The sequence below is a fragment of the Homarus americanus genome, unplaced genomic scaffold (genome assembly GCF_018991925.1).
Source record: "Homarus americanus isolate GMGI-L3 unplaced genomic scaffold, GMGI_Hamer_2.0 scaffold31037, whole genome shotgun sequence".
Lineage (NCBI taxonomy): Eukaryota > Metazoa > Arthropoda > Malacostraca > Decapoda > Nephropidae > Homarus > Homarus americanus.
Window position 1 is genome coordinate 20,106,496 of NW_024722227.1, and position 25,029 is coordinate 20,131,524.

The 25,029-nt window shown below is 42.4% G+C and overlaps 1 protein-coding gene across 2 annotated transcripts in view; it reads right to left on the minus strand.

The window, feature by feature from the left end:
* LOC121862408 (GTPase HRas) overlaps positions 1-25,029 on the minus strand; it is a 141,024-nt gene that overhangs the window by 94,021 nt on the left and 21,974 nt on the right. For both annotated transcript variants that reach the window (XM_042360676.1, XM_042360675.1), the window contains one exon: positions 22,496-22,544. In XM_042360676.1, the coding sequence (XP_042216610.1) occupies positions 22,496-22,544 (49 nt within the window). The remainder of the gene's footprint in view (positions 1-22,495; positions 22,545-25,029) is intronic.

The following is a 25,029-nucleotide window of genomic DNA, read 5'->3' on the forward strand; positions in this document are numbered from 1 at the left end:
ATTTTCCAAGTTTTATATTAAAAATGTTGTCATATTAACATTTATTTAACATAATTGGAGTATAGGAAACTAGTTTTTGGTGCGCCAATCAGCCATTTGACTCACCCACCAAGGTGTCAGTTTGTATCTCTGGTCAGTGGAGGTAACATCTTGCTTGTGGCTCTCTCGAACATAAACTATTTTTACGTTTTTACAGTACAATTATTGGTCATTCTGAAATTTATTTAACATATTGATAATATATAGCGCAGTGCAGTGTTGATTTCAATACAGTACTGTATAGTCTCGATTTACGCGGGTTTTGTTTAAGCGTTTGGTCATTTACGAGGTGCCTTGCCAGAGTGAAAATGCTTCAATTACGCGGTATATTTGGTCATTTACGCGGAGAGCGGCTGGAGGTCCAGACGCTCCACGCCATTTTTCATTTAAGCGGTCCATTCTCAACCATACAAGGAAAGCGGCGCAGTGGGGGGTGCGCATTAGGTCGCTGTTGCGTTATTGCTGACGTCATATGACGTATCGGACTGTGATTGGGCCACGCATCCTTACCACCCACGCATTCCCTCCGCCGCTAGCTGTGATTGGTCTAATGTTATATGACGTGGCCTGGCACGGGAGGGAGCGCCTGACCCAGCCGCGTCAGTCTCATTGTTCTCCTGTCGCCGAGTAAACTGTTCTCTATTGTGCTTGCTAATCTGTTCAACAATGGCATCCGCTGGACCCCCACCACCACAGAAAAACCTTGCATTACCTGGACCCAGCCACCCCAAGCCCAAGAAGATACAACGTGCCCTAAGTTACGAAGTTAAGTACAAGATCGTGCAAGATTTAGAAAAAGGAAAGAGACAAAATGATTTGGCGCGCCAGCATGGCGTGAACGAATCTACGATCTGGACGATCATGAAGGATGCCGCCAAGATTAAAGAACACATGAGCATCACAAAGTCTGCAGGTGCTTCAATGGTGAAGTACTGTCAGAATAAGGTGCTGATCAAGACGGAGAACTTGCTGATGAGCTACTTAATTCGTCAGGCAAGATGTAACGTGGAGGTCGACACGCGGGCAGTGCATTACTACGCACGTGAACTGGACGCATCAGCGGTGCGCAAGATGGGAATTGCAGAGCCCAAACCCTTCACTGCTTCCTCTGGGTGGCTGCAAGAGTTTAAGAAAAAGAACAAGATTACCAACATTAACATTGTTGGTGAAGGAGCGAGTGCTGACCGTGCTGCCGCCATGGATTTTCCTCCATTCTTACGAGAAGTTATAGAGGAAGGACAGTACACCAGGTGTTCAACATGGATGAATCCGGTCTGTTTTGGAAATAATTACCTTCCAAGACCTACAATGTCCAGTCTGCCAGCAAGTGTCGAGGCCGGAAATTGCAGAAGGAGCGCATCACCGTCCTGTTTACCACCAATGCCTCCGGTACCTGTAAGCTCAAGTTGTCGGTGATCCACACAGCCCGCAAGCCTACAAGAACATGGACATGACCAAGCTAAATGTCCACTGGCTAACCTCACATAAGGTGTGGATGTTCACTGGTCTGTCCCTCTCCTGGCTTGACGACTGTTTCATTCCCGACGTCAAGAAATTCTGCGCGCAAAATAATGTGCCAATCAACATTTTGTTGCTGCTTGACAACACACCAGGACACTCGCCCTTACTGTTGGATCGTCACCCCAATGTAAAAGTGGTCTTCCTTCCTCCCAACACTACGTCGTTAATCCAGCCCATGGACCAGGAGTTGACATGCAACGTTAAGGCTGCATTCTCCGCAAAGAATTTTAAGCTCCTGAACAACTGTACCAACACCAAGGATGAGTTGCGTAACCTTCTGAGTGGAACAGATAGCGAGAGCGATGACAACGAGGATGCAGAACAAGAGTTGGCGGAGCATGAATTGCGAGTTAAACAGTTTTGGAAAATGTTTAATGTCAAGAAAGCTGTTAATTTCTTGGTGGAGGCATGGGGGGAGCTGTCTGTGGCAACGATTCGTCACGCGTGGCGGCATGTGTTGCAGGGTATCCCAGATGGGAGGCAGAGTCAACCAGTGGCTGGTGAGGTTCAGTCTATTGCAGTGGCAGTGGACCTTGCAAGAGAAGCTGCACAGTGTGTTACAGCTGCACGCTTCTCCGAGACCACCAACGACGGGATCATGGAGGTAATCAGGGTTCCTGAGGTGACTGCCAACGAGATGTTGGAAGACGATGACGTCAGTGAAGATGCAGGTGGTGCAGCAGCCCGAGAAGAACATAAGTTAAAACATGGTAATGTAAAGGATGCCATCGAGTTTGTAGAGAAACTCAAGCTCGTCCTTTCCAACGACCCTGACGATCACCGCTATGAAGTCTTCGGTAACCATCTATTGCAAACTATGGAGCCGTACATCACGATGTATCACGACCACATCAACACTAACCGTCAGCGTAACATCACTGACTTCTTCGACTGCAACCCACCACAGCCAGCCCAAGACAGTGATAGTGACAGTGATGACTTTGAGGGGTTTTTCAGGGAGACCCTGACAACTATGGTGGATAGTGATGGTTATTCACCTGAGGGCCAGTAATCTGCCCTCTGCCTCGGAACCAGCCCCCATTCTCGTATGCCGACCCATCTCTTCTACTAACGTAAGTGTTAAACCTTAATTTTTCTTTTACCTGGTACAGTATATTATTCTCTTATTGATATTTCTCTTTTATATTATGTGTGTGTGCATACCATCATAAAATTAAGATAATATTTTTACTACAACATACGTATTGTGTAGGAAAAAGTGGAGTTTGGGGGTCGGCCCAGTCTCTATTTCAATTAATGGAGACTATACTGTATATTGATGTGAAGTGTAATGAACATAATAGTGGTTCTTCTGATGAAGGCCAACTCTTTTTGTATTGTGATTGAATGCAATATGTTTTAATAAGGAATAAATTAGTTAAGTCATGATTGATGTTTCACCCTTCTTCCCACTCTCGATTTGGCTGCATAAATGAAGACTACAGGTGCTCCCCGACTTACGACGGGGTAAGGGACCCACATCCAGGTCGCAAGGCCGATTGGTCGTAAGTCCGATGTAGATAAAAAAAATTCAAAAAAAAAATTCAAACAAAAAAAATTCGAATTTGTTTTTTAAATCTACAATGAAATACAGTACAGTAAATGTAATAAATAATGAGGAATGGATACAGTACAGTAAAAGTAATAAATAATGAGGAATGAATACAGTGTGACTGAGCACTTACTTTTAATGTAGTCAGCTGAATGCACACAGCCCCCCCCATAATTTTCTAATTATACAGGGAGACTACATTAACTGGAAGAAGCAGAGGAGGAGACAGGGCTGGGTGGGTCATCAATGTTGCTTTCTTCAGACAGGTTTATGTACTGTGGAAACTTGCTGGTTGAAGGTATTGGATCATCTTGAGGGAGTGAAGAGGCAGCACTGGTGGGGCATGAGGAGGCAGCACTGGGGGACTTCTTAAAATAGATGTCCAATTTAGACTACACAGTTTGTTTTTTCTTTCATTATAAATTTTTCTGTAGCAAGCAAGTGCATCTTGGATCATTCTGTCAACTTTAGCATAATGCTCATAATTTTGATCCATGCCATCAAACATTTGCATTCCTTTATTAATTGTAGCAAATGCCTCTGCCATTTGTTTCACTGAAAACTTTTTGGGGGGGTGCAGGTTCTTCTTCTACATTTTGTCTCTTCTTCCTCTGCAATTTTCTGTGCATCTAGTTCAATAAGATCCTCGTTACTGAGCTCTTCTGCTACACTTTCAACCAACTCTTCAACATCTTCATTATCAATTTCTAACTCCTGCTGTTTACCTAACTCCACTATCTTGTTACTAATATCCAAAAAAAAATCATTTTCATTAAATCCTTTGAAACTGTGCACATATCATTTCAGGATTTTCTTCCATATTCCATTCATGCAATGTTTTGTAACCTGATCCCATGCTGCACTAATGTTCTTTATTCATGACAAAACGTTGTACTCCTTCCAAAACTCTCTGAGCGTTTTCTCACCTTCAGTAGCAGCAACAGCCTGAGCGAAGGTATTGCGTAAATAATTCGCTTTAAAGTCAGCAATAGCACCTTGATCCATGGGTTGGATGATAGAGGTAGTGTTAGGTGGAATGTAGACTACCTTAACATCAGGGTGCATGTCGTCCAGGTGTGGTGGGTGTCCCGGAGCATTATCCAAAATCAGCAAAATCTTGAATGGAATCCATTGTTGCAGACAATACTCCTTGGCTCGTGGAATGAAACAAGTCATGAACCAATCCTCAAACAGTGCTAAGGTCATCCAGGCTTTCTTATTACTGCGATAAAACACCGGCAGTGTGTGCTTGCTGACACGTTTAAAAGCCCTGGGGTTCTCTGTAGATCATGAAGGGCTTTAGCTTGAAACAAGCAACATTTCCCCCCAACAGAAGTGTAATTCTGTCCTTGAATGCCTTGAATCCTGGCATTGTTTTCGCCTCTTTGTGGATGTATGTCCGCTCAGGCATGTGCTTCCACAATAATCCAGTCTCATCCACATTGAATATTTGCTCAGGCAAATAATTCCCTTCCACAATCACTTCATCTAACTCCTCCTTAAAAGCTTCGGCAGCACCATCGGCACTAGCTGCCTCTCCACTCACCTTAACATTGTGTAGACTGTAGCGTTTTTATAAATCTATCAAACCACCCATGACTTCCTGTAAAGGTTTGATCACATTCATCTCCTGCCTGCTCCTTCAGGCTTTGGAACAGGCTTCTTGCTTTAGCCTGTATGGTTACAAGGCTTAAGGGTACACGCTTCTGTATCTGGTCTTCTATCCATATCACCAATAATTTTTCCATATCGTGAATAGGACCTTGTCTTCTCTTTGATATTATAGTTCCCTTTATAGGTGTTGTTCCTTTCACTACTTCACAAATACGTTCCTTGTCCTTCAGAATAGTGGATATAGTCGAGTGTGAGAAACCTAGGTCGCGTGAGATCGTTGCTACAGTTTTTCCATTCTCATTCTGTGTTACTATCTTCATTTTCATCTCAAAAGTAATTGCCTGTCTCCTTTTCTTTGGAGCACCACCAGCACTCTCACTTTTACGCTTTCCAGTCATTATAAAATCAATTAAATATGATAACGAAAGTTCACAGCGCGATCAGTATAGGATACGATAGCCAAACACCAACTAAGCGCTCCACTGAGTGAGTGTACTCACGCAGCGGCCCAAGCTGCGCCACGCTCTCGCCCGGGACAGAAACGTTTCAGTATAGAAAATGCACGCGTCATTTGAAAATATGTTTGGTCACGGCTGCCGCGGTCATATGTCCCGACAGTCGTAAGGTCAGAGCAGGTCGTAAGTACCGATGGAAGTAAGTCCAAGCAGTCGTAAGTCGGGGGACTACCTGTATAGAGTAATTGCTTTAGCCAGCCGTAAGCTTAATGACGCCGAAACACGCTATTCAGTAACGCACCTAGAAGCATTAGCTTTTGTTTGGGCACTAAGGAAGTTTAAAGACTTAATTTTTGGTTTGACCATAACCATCCATACAGATCATATGGCAGTGACAGAGCTGTTCCACGGCAAAAAGCTTTCAGGCAGAATAGCGCGCTGGTATCTGACCATTCAAGAATTTGCTCCTATGTTCAAGTACAGTACTTACCATCCACTTGTCAACCGTCGGTGAGACAAGACGTGTCCCGAAGGCGCTCCCGGTTTTAGCAGCCAGGCCGAGTCTGATTGGCCCTGTCCCCTCCCCCTGCTATATCTCAACGCCCTACCAGCCTTACTACACCGGGATCTATTCAGCAAAACATTCTAGTGATCAGGAAAACATTCTAGTGATTAGTGAATGATTGATTACCGAGCAGTGTTCCTATAGTGCACTCAATGAAAAGCACAAAAGCACAGCAGTTTACAGATTTTACAGATTGCCCCGGAGGGGGCTAGTTTATTGGGCACCCCCTTACATCCTGTGCAAGGTGAAGCGCAGAAGCGTTTACAGTGCCCAACTGGGAAGCATGCGGAGTTCATGCTTGCCTTTATGACTCATGCATTAAGGACGTGGAAGCCTGAAGGGTCATGGGTTTTGTCAGCAAGTTACATAAAGTGACAGAATGATGAGTGTGTGGAGGGGAATTCCCGGTACATTTCATCTGTTTATAGCAAAGCATGGCAGGTCCCTAATAATGTCGAGTGCCAGGCCAGTGACTAGGAGGAGGGATATCTGGTCAGGGAGGGAAGAGGTGTTGGTAACGGCAGGTCCCCAGGTCTCCCGTCTCTACTGCTATCCAACGTCACTTCCCTAGCTAACAAGTTTGACGAGCTGGCAACTACAGTCAGGTCAGCCGCCGCGAGCGTCGTTGCCATATGTGAGGCTTGGCAAATTGTGCCTGAAACGTGTCATATTGAGGGATATCAACTCTTTCATCACCTTTTCTGTCACGCCCGTCACGCCTGGATGTTCAAGTCCCAGCAGATGTGGAAGCATTATGGGTACGTGTTGTGCCACGGGCCCACCCGCGCCACCATAATCTGTGTGGCATACCATCCGCCTCGCTCACCCACCAGAGACACTCTTATCAATCATCTCATTACCACCTCAGAGTTAGGTACCCATGTGCCAAGTTAGTATTATGCGGGGATTATAATGAAATTGACACCACTGATATCCAGGACCAGCTGTCACTATCACAAATTGTGAACTTCCCCACACATGGTCAAAATACCCTTGACCTTATCTTAACTGACTTAGCAGACCAGTACCAACCACCTCAACCAATGCCTCCTATCGGGTGTAGCAAACACTTATCAGTGCTCTGGTCCCCTGCTGCCACTCCCACTCAAGTGCAGAGACCCTACATCAAGACCTACAGGCCGATTACTGACTCTGCAGTGAGCCTCTTCAGGCAGTGGATAGTTCACCATCCCTGGACTGAAGTACTTAGCGTGGATGACGTGGAAACCAAGTGGAAAAATTATACCAACACCACCACGGAAGCTCACCACCACTTCTTCCCCGAGAAGTCCGTCATATCTCACCCAGCTGACTTGCCCAGGATCACACCTCGGATCAAAAGACTTATGCAACAGAGAGACAGAGCCTTTCATCTCAATGACCACATCCGCCACAGGTCCCTTCGCAACCGAGTCATCCGCGAAATACGCACTGCAAAGAAGTCCCACAACCCAACCAAATTACAACACCTGAAGCAGACCAACATCAGTCAATGGTATGGTAAGCTTAAAGAACTCTGTGGACTAAACAATAAGACACACCCCCTCCCCTTCCTTAGCCCTCTCACGAATGTTGACGCAGCTGAGCAATCAAATAACCATTTCGCTAATATGTGCCAGACGCTCCCCCGGCTTGACACAACCACTCTCCCTGCTTACCTAGCAGCCCCCCTTCCCACTGACTTAGTAGAAGAATTTGAAGTAGCAAAACGTCTGGACAAACTAAAATTAAAACGCTCTACCACCCCCATTGACTTACCAATGAAACTCTTCAAGGAGTTCTCCCCGGAGCTTGCTAAGCCCCTATGCTCCATCATCAATGCTTCTCTCAGTCAAGCCAGATGCCCAGCTGACTGGAAGACCTCTTATGTATCACCAGGGCCCAAGTCAACCAGCCCACAATCCTTAAATCAGCTATGACCTATTGCAATCACCCCAATACCCAGCCTAATCTGTGAAAGTTTTGTGTTCGACTGGGCTTATGCTGATATTGCAGGGGTCGTAGACCCTCAGCAATTTGACAATATGAAAACTTCCTCCACCACTCACTGTCTTGTCAGCTTTCTCGATTACATATACCGCCATCTCGAGAAACGAAAAATGTCTGTAGCTGTCGCCTTCATTGATTTCACTAAAGCATTCGACCTAGTCGACCACAATATAATCATCAACAAAGCTATTGACCTCGGGCTTCGGAGAAGTCTTATACCATGGCTTACAGACTTCCTCGGTGACCAACGCCAAGCTGTACTCTTCCGAGGGGCTGTCTCCACCTTTCAGTCACTCACCTGTGGCGTCCCCCAAGGCACCAAGATGGGACCACTCTGCTTCCTTATGCTTATCAATGATGCCCTAAGAGAAACTCCCGCTCGCTGGAAATATGTCGACGACTCCACCATTGGGATCAGCGTCAACAATTCTCCTCCCGACTATACCGCCCTCCAGGATTTATTGAACCATCTCCAAAACTGGGCCACCAACAACCACGTCACCATCAACCATACCAAGACCATGGTTATGCACATCAACCTCTCCTCCGACACTGTCCCATTCCCTTCCATTAATTTAGGTCCGAACACACTCCAGGTTGTAGATTCCACGAAGCTCCTCGGCATCACCATAAACAAACTAAATTGGAAACCACACGTCAGTGAAGTTGTCAAATCCTCCAGTTTCAGTCTCCACCTCCTCCGCCGACTCAAGTCCCTCGGAGTTCCTGCACCCGAGCTCCTCAGTGTTTACTCAACATTCATACTTCCCAAGCTCACGTATGCCTCCCCTACCTGGTCTTCCTCCCTAAATGCCACACAATGTAAACACCTAGAAAAAGTGCAAAAGAGGGCATGCAAGATTATTCTCTCCCCTTCCTACTCCACATATCAAGAAGCGCTCAACACACTGACCCTTTCGACTCTCACTGACCATCACCACGACCTCATCTGCAAATTTGGTAAGAAACTTCTGCACCATTCTCGACACCAGCTCCTACTACCACCTGTAATAAATCAGTGTATTCACTCCCAGTAAATACTACTTCTTGCACTGTCACTATGTTGAAATGCCCTGTAGTTTAAACTTTTCCCTATCTAGTTATTATATATCTTATTTATATCACTTATGTTATTTGTAATTCGAAACCCATTCCCCAATTATGTAACTGTATATTTTCAGCCTTCTGACTGCCAAGCTCTTTCAATAAACCGTTAATTATTATTATTATTATTATTACCGGGACGAGCAAATGTGGTCGCCGACGCTTTGTCTAGAAACATAGCACCAGTGACGCCTGTATCTTCGTTCACTCTCTCGCAAATACGGATGAACGACGACTAGATCCCTTGTGGTTTACAGTCATATTTACTCTAGAGTCGGGGGAGGAAGTTATTCTACTGAAGTTACCTCTTCCGTTCAGTCAATCTGAACTACGACAAGGCATACTCTATCGCTCCAAACAGACAGATCAGGGTATTGTTACGTAAATTGTCGTACCTGATACACTTCATGCAACGGTATAAACGTTGTACCACAATGTTCCTCAAGCAGGCCATCCTAGGCGTGACAAATGCCTTGCAGAAATCAGAAAAAATATTTTTGGAATACACATTGCTAAGTGTTTATCGTATGTGCAATACCCAAATATCCTACATTAACTTGTTACAACTTCCGAGGAGTCACCAAGGATCCTCATACGTACTGGTGTGTCTCAATCATTTTTCTAGATTTGTGATTTCAGTCCCACTGAAGGATCAATCAGCCGAATCTGTGGCTCATGCCCTAGTGATGTCTCTCATATACCCTTTTACTAGTACCAAGGTTCTTCTCTCTGACAACAGATTAGAGTTCAAGAATCAACTTTTAGCACAAATATGTCTGCAATACAGCATCCAACAAAGCCTCATCACCTGCTTATCATCCACAGGCAAATTGCCTCATTGAAAGAATCAATCGTAAAATCCTAGAGATCCTTTGTCATATAGTGAATCCAATGCACAATGCATGGTAGGATTGGTTACCTCAAGTTGCTGCCTCTATTAATGGGTCGATCAATAGCTCCACAGGCAAATCACCGTATTATATTGTTGATGGCATAGACAAACGTCTGCCCTATGACGTACTTACAGGCAAACCTTGCCCTGTCTACAATGTGGACGATTTCACTACAAAGAAAATCAACATCTTCACAGACATCCATGGTCAGGTACGGAAACATTTAGCAGCGTCACGCGCTGAAAGGATTTATAAGCAACACAAACAGGCTAAGCTTATAACATTAGAAATAGGTGACGCTGTCATGGTTAGAGAACCTGAACAGATCTCCAAACTTGCGCCCAAATTTTCAGGTCCATTCTGGATTATTGCCAAAGAAGCGGGCAACAAAATAAAAATTTTGAAACCAAATTTACAAACTTCAGATGCAATATATGCAGACAGACTTAAAAGGGTACACCCAGATTTACTCCCCAGGAATGTCAACAATGTCCCAGACACATCTTTTCAAACCACAAACACATCAAGTACACCAGATGTATCTAATGATTATTGTTTAAAACTATGTTCTGCAAAACAGTTGTAAGACGAATCCACCTTTTTCAGAATGGCCTGGATCATAGCACTCCTACTCCTTTGTGACACCAACGTGTCAACGAACAAGACCACGGAAGTTCTGAAGCCAGGTACCCTAGCCGCACCCTTAGGACGGGTCCTCATCATTGAAGACGTCGTGACAATAAAATATGCGCTGCATGGTTTACTAAGTATTCCGGGCCAGATGAGGTCTATTGACACCCACCTCCAGTCAGCTCTGGGCACTCTTGAAACTCTATGTCAACATCCTAACATTTCTACAATGGTAGCACAAACTATAAACCTTCAGCTACTTCGTCTCAGGACCCTTCACAAGAATATCGTCACAGCTGGACGCTGTATTCCATCATCTCAGGATGACAATGCTAAGGTGCGCTCTCAAACACGACGAAAGCTAGGATTATTTAACTTTGTTGGTCTCATTCAAAGCACTCTAATTGGCACGGAAACTGCAGAAGACGTAGCTAAATTAGGAAACCGCATGAATATTGTAACTCGAGCAGTACCACCGGCAAGGCCATGGGCTCGTAACACACGTCTTGCCCGCGGCGCCAGCCATTTCTCTGTGGATGTAGGTCACACTAGAATAACCCGTTATAGTACATCCTTCTTCTGTGTTTCCATACTCATACAATCTGTTTCACTTCAAAAAGCTGGTTTTCCGGCATCTTCGTGGAGTAGATTAATATAACCATTTTATTTTCTACAGGTCCAGTATTTTTTATTTATTTTTATTTTTTCGCCCCCCAGGCCCCGACGTGGGTCAGTGACCTGTGCCCTGGTGGGCTATTCCCTGTAAAAAAAATAAAAAAATAAAATAAATAAATAAATACAGTAAATAAATAAAAAAAAATCGTGCTATAACTCAGACTTTTCATGCTATCCATTCTTTGGAGTCAAAGGTTAACACTATCATTTCTGAATCTAACCATTTATCTAGGGTTGTGCATCATTTGATTAGTTTGGTACCTACACTGGAATGGCAAATTCTTATTTCTGAGAATCTGCATGCTGCAGAAAATTCTGCTCAAGCTTTATCTACTAACAAGGACAAACTAATTGCAAGTGCAGTTGGTGCCAGGTTAGGACACGTGGATGCACAGTCTGTGCCTGCACATACTCTTCACGAAGTCTTACAAATAGCCAAAACGAGTTACCACTTTACTCCTATTTTCACAGATCAGGAGGTGGAATATTATTATCCTTTCTAGAGTCAACTCTCACACACACACACTGCTATACTTATCCACATACCCATGCTAGCTCAATGCAGTTTTAATGCATGGCATTTAGAACCTTTCCCATTGTATTCTAATGACACACTATTTACTGTGAATAAACCAACTGAACTTTTATTAGTATTTGATGACTATTCATTGTTAGCAGTGGATGATCTTAGGGTGTTGTCCCAGGGTAAATCGTCACAACTACATTTGTATGTATGTCCAGCCTATGCATTAGTGTTTATTCCTGCTGCAGAAGGAATATGTGTTGGTGATCATACAAACGAACGCTCGCACAGCGTTGAAGCAATGTAATTATACACCTATTTCCAAGAAAACTGTGTTTCATGAACATCTACAAAATGTGCATATTTTTTTCCCCCGAGGAAACCAGTGTCATTTTACAGTGCCAGGATGGTGGTTAGCACTTAGTTGTTCAAGGTTATTACAGTAATACCCCGATTTACTCGGTCAATTGAACCCGCAGAGGTCCGCGTAAAACGAGAAACGCGTAAATGGAATAACAGAACATATGGGATTAATTGACATAGAGACAGGGCCGACTCCCAAACTCCACTTTTTCAGACACAATACCGACACAATACCTATGTTGTAGTAAAAATAACATCTTAATTTTATGATGGTATGCACACACAATTAATATTTAAGAGAAATACAGTCACCAGGTTAATGTCCATTCAAATAATGCACTCAACTCTCCCCCCCCCCCTCTTCCCATGCTCGCTGGCTCCTCCCTCTCTGAGAAATGTTTGGGTGAAAACACTAGATTTTAAGGTATAGTAATAAATAATACCTCAGACTAAAGTTAGGATAATATAATTGACATTGCTAGATTCCTTGCAAGACCAGGAATATTTTGAATATACACGTCATATATTTTGCACAAAAGATAACATATTTGCTCTGTGTAAACAAAATTCTTGCATTAGATCTAAAATTTGTATATCTAATGCAAAATCCATGATGTTTACATTCAAAATGATCATCATATTGTAAGAATTCCAGCAATGTAAATTATATTCTGGCCGGGTAATTTGTATGAATTTTATGAGCTAAAACAAATTTCTTCAGGAAATAAAAAAAATATACTTCACCCAGACACTATCTGTCAATCAAAATACCCCACCCCCACCCCCCTCTTCCCACACTTGCTGGGTCCCTCCCTCCCTCCCTACCCCCACCCCCCACCTTCCCTCCCTACCAGAGAAATGTTTGGGTTAAAACAGTATATTTACATTTTTAGTAATAAATAATACCTCAGACTAAAGTTAGGATAATATAATTGACATTGCTGGATTCCTTGCAAGACCAGGAATATTTTGAATATACACGTCATATATTTTGCACAAAAGATAACATATTTGCTCTGTGTAAATAAAATTCTTGCATTAGGTCTAAAATTTTTATGTCTAATGCAAAATCCATGATGTTTACATTCAAAATGATCATCATATTGTAAGAATTCCAGCAATGTAAATTATATTCTGGCCGGGTAATTTGTGTGAATTTTATGAGCTAAATAAAAAAATTACACTTCACCCGCGTATATGAGTAGATGCACTGTGTAAAGTGGGAATTCGGTTCTGGCAGGGTACCGCGTAAATGTAGAAACGCGTAAACCAGAACTGCGTAAAGCAGGGTATTACTGTATAGTGGGGTATGCTATAACGAACGGCTCCTACTACGAATATTCCTATAACGAACGGTTTTACCTATAAAATTGAGAATGCTATAACGAACGAAACTCCTACAACGAACATTATTTAATTTTTTTTTTACTAATTTATTGTTTTTTATTACAAGTACAGTCAACCCTCACTTTACGCGGTTAATGTAACCCACAGGGTACCGCGGAAAGTGAGAAACGCGTAAAGTGAATAACATAACATATGGGATTAAATGAAATAGAGACCAGCTGACCCCCAAACTCCACTTTTTCCAACACAATACCTATGTTCTAGTAAAAATAACATCTTAATTTTATGATGGTACATGCACACAATTAATACTTAAGAGAAATAGAGAAATACAGTCGCCAAGTTAATGTCCATTCAAATAATGGACACGACTCCCTCCCCCTCTTCTCACACTACACTGCTGGCTCTTCCCTCTGAGAAATTTTGGGGGGAAAACCAGGTATAGTAATAAATAATAACTCAAACTAAAGTTAGGATAATATAATTGACATTGCTGGATTCCTTGTAAGACCAGGAATATTTTGAATATAAATGTCATATATTTTTCACAAAAGATAACATATTTACTCAGATTAAACATTTTATCTAAAATTTGTATGTCTAATGCAAAATATATGATGTTTATATTCAAAATGATCACCAAATTGTAAGAATTCCAGCAATGTAAATTATATTCTGGCCGGGTAATTTGTATGAATTTTATGAGCTAAAACAAATATCTTCAGTTAATAAAAAAAAAAATATTCTTCACGACACTATCTGTCAATCAAAGTACCCCACCTTGCCTCCCCCCCTCTTCCAACCGCGCGGTCAGTCCCAACCCTCCCACCCACCCCCCACCAAGAGAAAGAGTGGGTGAAAAAAATAAATTTTAACATTTTGTATTAAATAATACCTCAGATTAAAGTTAGGATAATATAATTGACATTGCTGGATTCCTTGTAAGACCAGGAATATGAATATAAACGTCATATATTTTGCACAAAAGATAGCATACTTACTCAGAGTGAACATTTCATCTAAAAATTTTATGTCTAATGCAAAATATATGATGTTTATATTCAAAATGATCATCAAATTGTAAGAATTCCAGCAATGTAAATTATATTCTGGCCGGGTAATTTGTATGAATTTTATGAGCTAAAATAAAAATCTTCAGCTAATAAAAAAAAAAATATTCTTCACACGGTAACAGATGGTCGGTCGCCGGTCCCTCCCTCCCTCCCCCTCACCCCCCACCAACGTCCCTACTAGATAAATGTGTGGGAATACCAGACTGTTTACCTTTTTAGTAATAAATAATAAATCAGACTAGAGTTAGGATAATATAATTGACATTGCTGGATTCCTTGTAAGACCAGGAATATTTACTCAAGAGTAAACATTATATCTAAAATTTGTATGTCTAATGCAAAATCTATGATGTTTATATTCAAAATGATCATCAAATTGTAAGAATTCCAGCAATGTAAATTATATTCTGGCCAGATAATTTGTATGAATTTTATGAGCTAAATAAAAAAATTATACTTCACCGTGTAAAGGGGTACACCCACCGCGGAATGTGAGCATCCTGGGTTCTGGCAGGGCACCGCGTAAAGGGGTACACCCACGGCGGAATGTGAGCATCCTGGGTTCTGGCAGGGCACCGCGTAAACGTGGAAACGCGGAATGTGGGACCGCGTAAAGTGAGGGTTGACTGTATTAATGATATTCTTTATTTCAGGGGTTTAGATGCATATGTATGCACTTTTTTAAAATTTTTACAATTTTATATTATATTTTTCAGTGTTAAGTGGTTGTATTTGGGGGCCTGGAACGGATTAATCCTATAACAAACGAATGCTATAACGAACAAGGTTCTAGAACCAATTAGATTCGTCATAGCATACCCCACTGTATATGGCTCCAGACTATTGTGAAATCACCTGTAGTTTGTTGAAAACCTTGTCTTCCCATCAACATTTTGCATTGAATTTAAATATAACTTTGGCTTTGATTCTTTGTTTTCTGCTCCTAATGTGACTTTCAGAGGACTTACCATAAGTTACGGCATATAAGTCAAAATTCTAAACTTGAAAAAATCTCTCCAAAACCAGAGGTCGACTTATACGCCAAGTATAAAATGTGAAGCTTTACCACAGAGTGGTAACCAAGTGGAACAGCCTGCCTAACACTCGCTGTGCATCACTTAGCGTAACTCCCATGGCCTGCCGCTATTATTTCCAACTGAAATTCATGTTTGGTAAACTTATTTAACATAAGAGATTATAATAAAATAGTAAATTCTGGTATAATTAAACGAACACAACACCAAATGCCATTTCCAACAGCTGATGGACAGTAAACAATCAATCAGAATGTCACTAAACCCAGGCGGTGTGTGGGTAATGAGTGGATGCCAGCAAGAGCATAAAGCCACGATGGTTTAGTAAATTACCGACAGTGTAACGGACCCATAGTTTTACAGCTGGTCGCGAGGCGTTGGTGGCGCCACTGGCAGTTTGTTTACACCAGCTGATGCAAATGGCAGATCGTGAGCCAGGTGTACCATAATGTTCTACTATCATATCGTATATAGCGGTACTATCAAGGTGCAATAATGGTATGCCTTATTACACACGTTCGCCACTGGCTATATCCACATTTCAGTTCTAGCCTAGCCTATGTTTGGGCCTTGGGGGGTCGACTTATCTGGCGAGTATAGGCCTAAACTTGAATTTTTAATTAAAAACCTTGAAGTCAACTTATACGCCGGTTCGGCTTATATGCCGCAACTTTCGGTAATATAGTTTCAGATAAATTGAAGTTTATTTCTTTTCTGAAGGAAACTCATATTGCTTTATTAGTTGATGACCTACCATTCTATCTTTCACCGGGATTCCCACTTTAACTGTTCCTACTATTGTGCTGATAATGACAGTGATATTTCTGTGGTGCCACTATAAGTCAGTATCATCTAAATTCACCATTGTATATAATATACTGTACTCTCCCATAAGGCACTTCAGACTAGGAATAAAGTAGCTGCTGAACCCATGGTTGTAGCTTCCTAAGTTTAGTGCCTCCACACACTTGCATGTAACAGGGGTAGGTATATCTATAGGGTTTTTCTGCGAGGTTAGTTAACTCCTCGTTAAACTCGGAGGGTGGTGGCCAAGCAATGTATTAGCCCGTCTAACAGAAAGTAATACAGTCAACCCTCACTTTACGCGGTCCTACATTCCGCGTTTCCACGTTTACGCGGTACCCTGCCGGAACCCAGGATGCTCACATTCCGCGGTGCGTGTACCCCTTTACGCGGAGAGTGTCCGGCTCGACACTATTTTTAGATTCACCTGCTCCCGCCTCCTCCGCCTCTGCCTGGGCAAGCCGCGCGGTAAGGTTGCGCAGTGCATGTCTCTGTTGCGTTATCAGTGACGTCATATGACGTATCGGACTGTGATTGGCCATGCATCCCTACCTCCCTCCGCTGCTAGCTGTAATTGGTTTAAAGTAATATGACGTGTCCACCCGGGGTAGGGAGGGAGGGAGGAAAGACGACGCTTTCATCCCTCCAGGCCACACCGTGTAATCGTGCATCCATTATTCTGTAAAATGGCTTCCGCCGGACCACCGCCCCCAGAGAGAAACCTTTCCTTGTCTGGACCCAGCCGCCCTAAGCCCAAGAAGACACGACGTTCCTTAAGCTACGAGGTGAAGTACAAGATCATCCAAGAGTTAGAGAAAGGAACAAGACAGGTTGATTTGGCGCGCGAGCATGGTGTGAACGAATCTACGATCCGGACGATAAAGAAGGAGGCAGCCAAGATAAAGGAGCACATGAAGATCACAAAGTCTACAGGTGCTTCTATGATCAAGTATTTCCACAACCAGGTGCTTCTCAAGACGGAAAAATTACTTGTGAGCTACTTGGTGCGTCAGGCGCGACGGAACATGGCGGTCGACACACGCTCTGTTAAGGAGTACGCACGTGAACTGTATGCTGCAGCGTCACGAAAGATGGGAATTACAGAGCCCAAACCCTTTAATGCTTCCTCTGGGTGGTTACAGAGGTTTAAGAAGAGGAACAAGATCACCAATATCAACATTGGTGGTGAAGAAGCTAGTGCTGACCGTGCTGCGGTTAGGGAATTTCCTCCGTTTTTACGTGAGATTATGGAGGCAGGACAGTACACCGACGACCAGGTGTTTAACATGGACGAATCTGGTCTTTTTTGGAAAAAGCTACCTTCCAAGACCTTTGTTGTGAAGAATGCCAGCAAGAATCGGGGCCGGAAGTTGCAGAAGGAGCGCATCACCGTCCTGTTTACCACCAATGCCTCCGGTACCTGTAAGCTCAAGTTATCGGTGATCCACACAGCCCGCAAGCCGCACGCCTACAAGAGCATGGACATGACCAAGCTAAATGTCCACTGGCTGACCGCACGTAAGGAGTGGATGTTCTCTACACTGTCCCTCTCCTGGTTTGATGACTGTTTCGTTCCCGATGTAAAGAAATTCTGTGAGCAACAGATTGTGCCATTCAAGATTTTGTTGCTGCTGGACAACGCACCAGGACACTCGCCCCTGCTGTTAGATCGTCACCCCAACGTAAAAGTGGTCTTCCTTCCTCGCAACACTACGTCTATATTACAGCCCATGGACCGAGAGTTAATCTGTAATGTAAAAGCTGCATTCTCAACAAAAAAATTCAAGCTCCTGAACGACTACACCAACTCCAGGGAAGAGTTGCGTAACCTGAGTGACACCACCACCGATAGCAAGAGCGAAGGCGACGAGGATTAACAGTTGGCAGAGCAAAAAATACTTTTCAAACAATTCTGGAGAATATTCAACATCAAGAAAGCTGTGGACTTCTTGGTGGAGGCATGGGATCAGCTGTCTGTAGCAACTGTTCGTCACACATGGAGACATGTGTTGCAAGGCATTCCGGGCGTTAGGCAGAGTCAATCTGTGACTGGTGAGGTTCAGACTGTTGCAGTAGCAATGGACCTTGCCAGAGAAGCTGCGCAGTGTGTTACAGCTGCAGGCTTCTCCGAGACCACCAACGACGACATCCTGGAGGTGATAAGGGATCCTCATGTGACTACCGAAGAGATGGTAGATGATGATGACGTCAGTGAAGAGGCAGGTGGTGCGTCATCCCAAGAAGAACACCGCTTATCCCATAGTAATGTTAGGGGTGCCATCGAGTGTGTTGAGAAAATCAAGCTCCTCCTTTCCGACGACCCTGACGCAAACAGGTATGAAATCTTCACTACCCAGCTGTTGCAGACTATGGAGCCCTACTTCAAGGTTTATCACGACAACATAAACACCAGCCGTCAGCAAAGCATAACAGAGTTCTTCGCCCACAACCCACCACAGCCAGCCCAAGCCAGTGATAGTGACAGAGGTAGAGACAGTGAAGATGACTTTGAGGGATTTGTCAGGGAGGCCCTGACAAGTGTGGATGACAGTGATGATGACTCACCTGAGGGCCAGTAGCCTGCCCTCTGCCTCGGAACCAGCCTCCATCCCCGTATGTCGACCCATCTCTTCTACTAACGTAAATGTTCAACCCAACTTTTAGTTTTCCTAACCTAACCTTTATTTTTCCTAACTTAACCTTTATTTTTCCTTACCTAACCTCTTCTATATTAATTGTTTGTGCATACCATCATAAAGTTAAGATAAAATTTTTACTACAACATAGTTGGGGGTCGTCAAAAAGTGGAGTTTGGGGGTCGGCCCGGTCTCTATTTCAATTAATCCCATATGTTATGTTGTTCACTTTACGCGTTTCTCACTTTCCGCGGTACCCTGTGGGTTATATTAACCGCGTAAAGTGAGGGTTGACTGTACTTATATAAATATGGGTTATATACATTAGATTTACATAATTATATCACCCACGGTAACTTTCCTAGGAGCAGTGATTAGTCATCCACTGGACATGTGACAGTATATTTCCACTGAACTCTCTCTTTTGACTGCTGTCATGAATAAAGTAGCCGGCCCTCGGCCAGTCTGCTCCTGTCTCTCGCTCCCCCTAGACGTGTGACCATGAAGCAAATTACATACAGTGACCCCTCGTTTAACGAACACCTCAGTTAACGTAATTTCGATTAACGAACTGCCTTCCATAAGGATCTTCAATTCGGTTAACGAAAAAAAATTCGGTTAACGAAGTTCTTACGAACATGACCTCAACATGTTTTCGCTTGCACTGACCGGGCAACCAGCTTTAGTATCAGTCCGCCAATACATTAATCGGTTCTAGGGCTTAAATTCCTTACTATTTTAGTAAATATCAAGAAGTTTATACTATTCAATAATTTTAAAAGTTTAATATTCAATTTTTTAGTCATTTTAACAATTATTGAACAAAATTGAAGGTAAAGTGACTAGTTTAATGCGCGGCATCCAGCCTCTTAACACAGCAAGCAGGCGTTAGTCTCTCTCTGTTTTCACTGGAGGTAACATCTTGCTTGAGACTCTCTTCAACTAAATGCTTTTTTTCTGTGTTTCCAAGCAAATTATTGGTCATTTTGAAATTTATTTTACATATTGACAATATATAGTGCAGCGCAGTGTTATTTTAAAGAAAATATTCTTTATTTACAGCTAGTTAAACTTTGAAAAATACGTGTTGACATTGTTTGAATCCAGCATGGGGCCTAAGAGATCAAGAGAAGCAATTTCAATCCAAATAAAGCAGGAAATAATAAAAAAACACGAACACGGCATTAAATCAAATGCGCTATGCAAAGAATATGGCATGTCGGCATCAACTGTGTCGACAATTCTTGCACAAAAAGACAAATTTAAGGAAGTGAACGTGAGAGACAAATCTACAAGAGTGTTTAAAAATAGATCCCTAATCGTAGAAACTGAGAGGTTACTTATCATCTGGATTAGGGAAAAACAGATGAAAGGTGATTCAGTTTCTGATGATTTCATTTGTGAAAGAGCCAGGGAGATTTACGAACATTTAAAGACAGACCAACCTGGTTCTTCAGGCACAGAATTTGAAGATTTTCGGGCTAGCAAAGGCTGGTTCGAATAATTTAAGAAAAGAAGTGACATTTTCAGTGTTGTTAGGCATGGTGAAGCTGCTAGTGCTAATAAAGAAGGGGCAGCAAAGTTTTTAGTTGAATTTAAAAAACTGATGGAAGAAGAAAATTATCTTCCACAGCAAGAGTTCAATGTGGACGAAACTGGGCTGTTCTGGAAAAAGATGCCCAAAAGAACATTCATCACCAGAGATGAAGCCTCTTTACCTGGGCATAAACCCATGAAAGACCGTCTCACTCTATTGCTTGGTGCCAATGCTTCAGGGGATTTCCGACTGAAGCCTATGCTTGTCTACCACTCTGAAAACCCCAGGGTGTTCAAGCAACAGAAAGTGGTAAGAACAAAGCTTGGAGTTTATTGGAAGTCCAACCGTAAGGCATGGGTGACAAGACAGCTCTTTAATGAATGGGCTGTTGATGTGTTTTGCCCTTCTGTCAAGAGCTACCTAACCACCAATAAACTCCCTTTAAAGGCTCTTCTCCTCATGGATAATGCTCCTGGTCATGACCCTGACCTTGCCAGCAATTTGGAGTATCAATTTGACTTTGTGAAAGTGTTGTTTTTGCCTCCCAACACTACATCAATCATACAGCCAATGGACCAGAATGTAATCAGCAACTTCAAGAAGTTGTACATGAAGAAAATGTTTAGGTGTCATCAGGCAACTTCCACTGATCCTGAACTAACACTGAAACAGTTCTGGAAGACACAATTCAACGTCCTGGAGGCTGTAAAATTGATTGTGTCATCATGGCAAGAAGTCTCCAATAGAACCCTCAATTCTTCATGGAAAGCACTGTGGCCATCAGCAGTCCATGATTTTGAGGGATTTGAGGAAGAAACAGAGTTGGACCAGGAGATTTTGTCCATTGGTCAGTCATTGGGCCTTGAAGTGGAGGAGAAGGATGTGGAAGAGCTTGTGATGTCTCATGAGGAGGAACTTACTCCTGATGACTTGAAGCAACTGGATGAGATGTTACGGGTAGAGGCTGACAGTGGTGAGGAGGAAATTGAAAGTGATGACCATATGTCAGCTAAACAGTTGAAAGATGTGATTTACTACTGGGAGAAGTTCAGGGAACTGGCTTCAAAGCACCCAGAAGTGGAAAAAACTGAACTAACTTTGTGTCATGTTGAGGACTCAGTGGTCTCCTTCTTTAAACATAAGTTAATGGTGAGGAGGACAGGTGCCCCACAGACCACAATTGACACTTTCTTCAGTAAAAGGCAGAGGGAACAAGATGCTAGCCCTTAGCCTTCCACTTCAAGAAGGAGAGAGGATGATGCTATCCCTCAGCCTTCCACTTCAAGAAGGAGAGAGGATGTTCATGGTGGAGAATCTGTCAGTCCAGAGGTTCCTGACATTTTCATGGAAGGTGACTCACCTTCCAAGAAGCAGTAAAATGCTTCTCCTCCACCTCCACTTCCTTCTCTTCTTCCTTCTCCTCCTCCACCTCCCACTTCAAATGCACATCATCATCATCATCCAGGAGCCTTCTACATACACACCTCAAAGTAAGTAAATTTTTCTACCATTTTTGTTGAAGTTAGGAAATTTTCGGTGAGCTGGAACCAATTACCCAAAAACCCATTGAAACAATAGTTTCGGTTAACGAACTTTTCGGTTAACGAACGACCTTCTGGAACGGATTCGTTAACGCTTTGTCCATTATACACGCTCACAGCTCAGTTTTAATTACAGTGATATCTCAGTTATTATGCAATAGTCTATTTTCTTAATAAATGGAGAAAAGACCATTTGGGTTTGATAACTTAACCCATAAACATTTATGAATGTTGCTTCCAGTTCACCTCTAATTAGTGATTCCAAAGGTAACAGGAAACTGCGACACAACTGTATTTTTTTTTTTGTAAAAACCAAATACGTGTACTGTATTGCACTGCACTGTACAAAGACTAAATTAGACAAATTAGCTTATGCTACTTATGCTACAATATATAGCTAAAAATCTGTCAAATAATTTAAAAAGTAATGTATATAAGGTGGTTTTAGTTTCCCTTAAAAGAATCATATATTGCACAGTACAGGAATACAGTACGTACAGTACTATGTGAAATATCAAGTGCTATTGATTAAAACAATGATACATATAGAGTAGAGTATACAAAACGAATGTGAATAAGTACCCCAAGCAGTATACTCACTGATTCTGAATAAGCTGAATGGTGAGTGCACTCTTTCCCACGCCACCAGCTGTTGAGGGATAAACAGGTAAATTGCGGAGGTCTGTAGTCAGATTTGCACAGCTAACCCATCTTAAAGGTGTACAGCTATAATGTACCAATGAAGGAACATACATTTCCAACAGCTAACAAATGATTAATGACATTTATGTCACTCAACCTCACAATACCATATTGCAACCAAAGAATACAACAATTTCAGCAGCATAAAAATCATATTTTATAAATTACACTACACAATCCTCTCAATGCTAATAATGAAATGAAATTACAGTAAACTACAGTATACAGTGTGTTCCAGAAATACTTTTCATAAATCATGGAGTGAATTCCTGAGACATAAATAAGGATAAATTACTAAGTGACTAAATTCTCAATTACCAATAATTTTGGAGTTACAACCCATAAACGTTTAGTAGAATTGTAATAAAATCTACGGAGTGTAAATCAAACTCCGAAGGAAAGAATTAAACCTATTCGAGCTGTAAGGGTCAGTTGCATCGGTGAGTGGTTTGGTGGTTCAAGTGGTGATATCAAGAGGGGGGCCAAACCAAGCTGACATGAGGTGAAGGGTTGGGGCTGGCAGACCACATCCTTCCCAGTATTGGCAGGAGTTAAATGTCTGCATCAATCAGGAGTGGGCAAGCACAAAATTATGTGGACATGGAGGAGTACTCATTTAGTGAATACGCGGATATGCTACTGTCACTGGGAGCAGCTGGTGGAAACGCAGCTGAGGCAGTTCGGCTGTACAGAGAATGTTTCCCGAACCGCAGGGTGCCTTCACGTCCAGCATTTCTTGCTGTGGAGCGTAGATTACGCAAAACTGGTAGTTGTCGACGTTGTGCCGTTCCAAGAGACAGGGCAACATTAAACGGGTGCATACATGCCGCAGAGGACTAGATACTGCGCATCATCGAGAACAGCCCTGGAACACGTATTCGACGGATCGCCGAGAAACTGAAATTGTCAGTGGACACTGCATGGAGGATCCTACACAATCATGACCTTTATCTATTCCATCATCAGAAGGTACAAGCTCTAACTGATGTAGACTATCCTCCTCGGATGCAATTCTGTCGGTGGTTGCTAAGGCAGCATGCAGAAAACCATCTCTTTCCATCTCTCGCGCTTTTCACTGATGAAGCAACATTCACTTGAGATGGCCTTTTCAATACACACAGCACGCATACCTGGCCTGTTGAGAATCCACTTGCAGTGACCCATCGATCTCATCAGGTACGATTCTCCATAAGTGTATGAGCTGGCATTATTGGTGACTTCATTATTGGTCATATCTTCTACCTGAGAGACTGACAGGTGAAACCTACAGACGTTTTCTTGAAGACACATTGCCAATGCTACTGGATGATGTGCCTGTCGGGATTTGGCAATGAATGTGGTTTCAGCACGATGGTGCTCTTGCTCATTTTGTTAGGGTAACAAGGGATTACCTAAATTTTGTGTTTCGTGGCAGATGGATAGGGCGTGGCGGCCCTGTGTCATGGCCACCTCAGTCACCTGACATCAATTCACTTGACTTCTACCTGTGGGGTCACATAAAAATAAGGTGTACAATCAAAGACAAAAGTCGTGTCGCGGTTTTGTTCAAAGATTAAATATAACTCGTGAAACATTATGAGAGCCCCCTACCACAAGGCAGAGCACACCAAAAGTTTAGCCCTTCAGCACATATTTTCACCAAATTTCATGACACAACTTTTGCCTTTCATTGTACTTTACAGAGGTCCCAAACCGTGAAGAAATGTGTGCAAGACAGTGCAACAAGTATTCGCAACATCCCTGGGATCTTGGAACGTGTGCGACAAGCTGATGCCTGCACTCAGGAAAAGGGTCGGAACTTTGAACATTTGCTGTAAATGATGATAACAATATTTGTAATACATCAAAATTATGTAAATTATGATTAATAAACCTCGTAAGTAAGAGTGGATTGTTCATTTACATTCCGTAGACTTTATTACAATCCCACCAAAAGTTTATGGGCTGTAACTCCAAAATTATTGGGATTTAAGAATTTAATTACTTAGTATTTCTGGAACACCCTTATTTTACGTAATGTTTTTTTTTGCGGAATCGGTTATTTTGCAAAAATGACTGGCATGCATATTGGTAATTTTGCAAAATAACTTACAAACACACAACCTAAACTAACCTAACCTTATGGTTGAATAAGGTTAGGTTAGGTTAGGATGGCTCGTGTAGCTTGATACACAGTTAACTGATCCTGTTCCTTTTATTTTTAACGATGGACTATGTGCTGTTAGGTAATTAGGTCAGGTAATTTAAGATTGTCTGTCACAAAATTGCCAATATGCATGCCGGTCATTTTGCAAAATAACCGATTCCACAAAAAAAATTGTAACATAACCAGTATATAACAATACAATATGAAAGCAAGTGAATTTTCAAAGAAATAAATCACAACAGACTTTTCCAAGAATATAAAAAGCCAACCCATTCATCAAGTAATG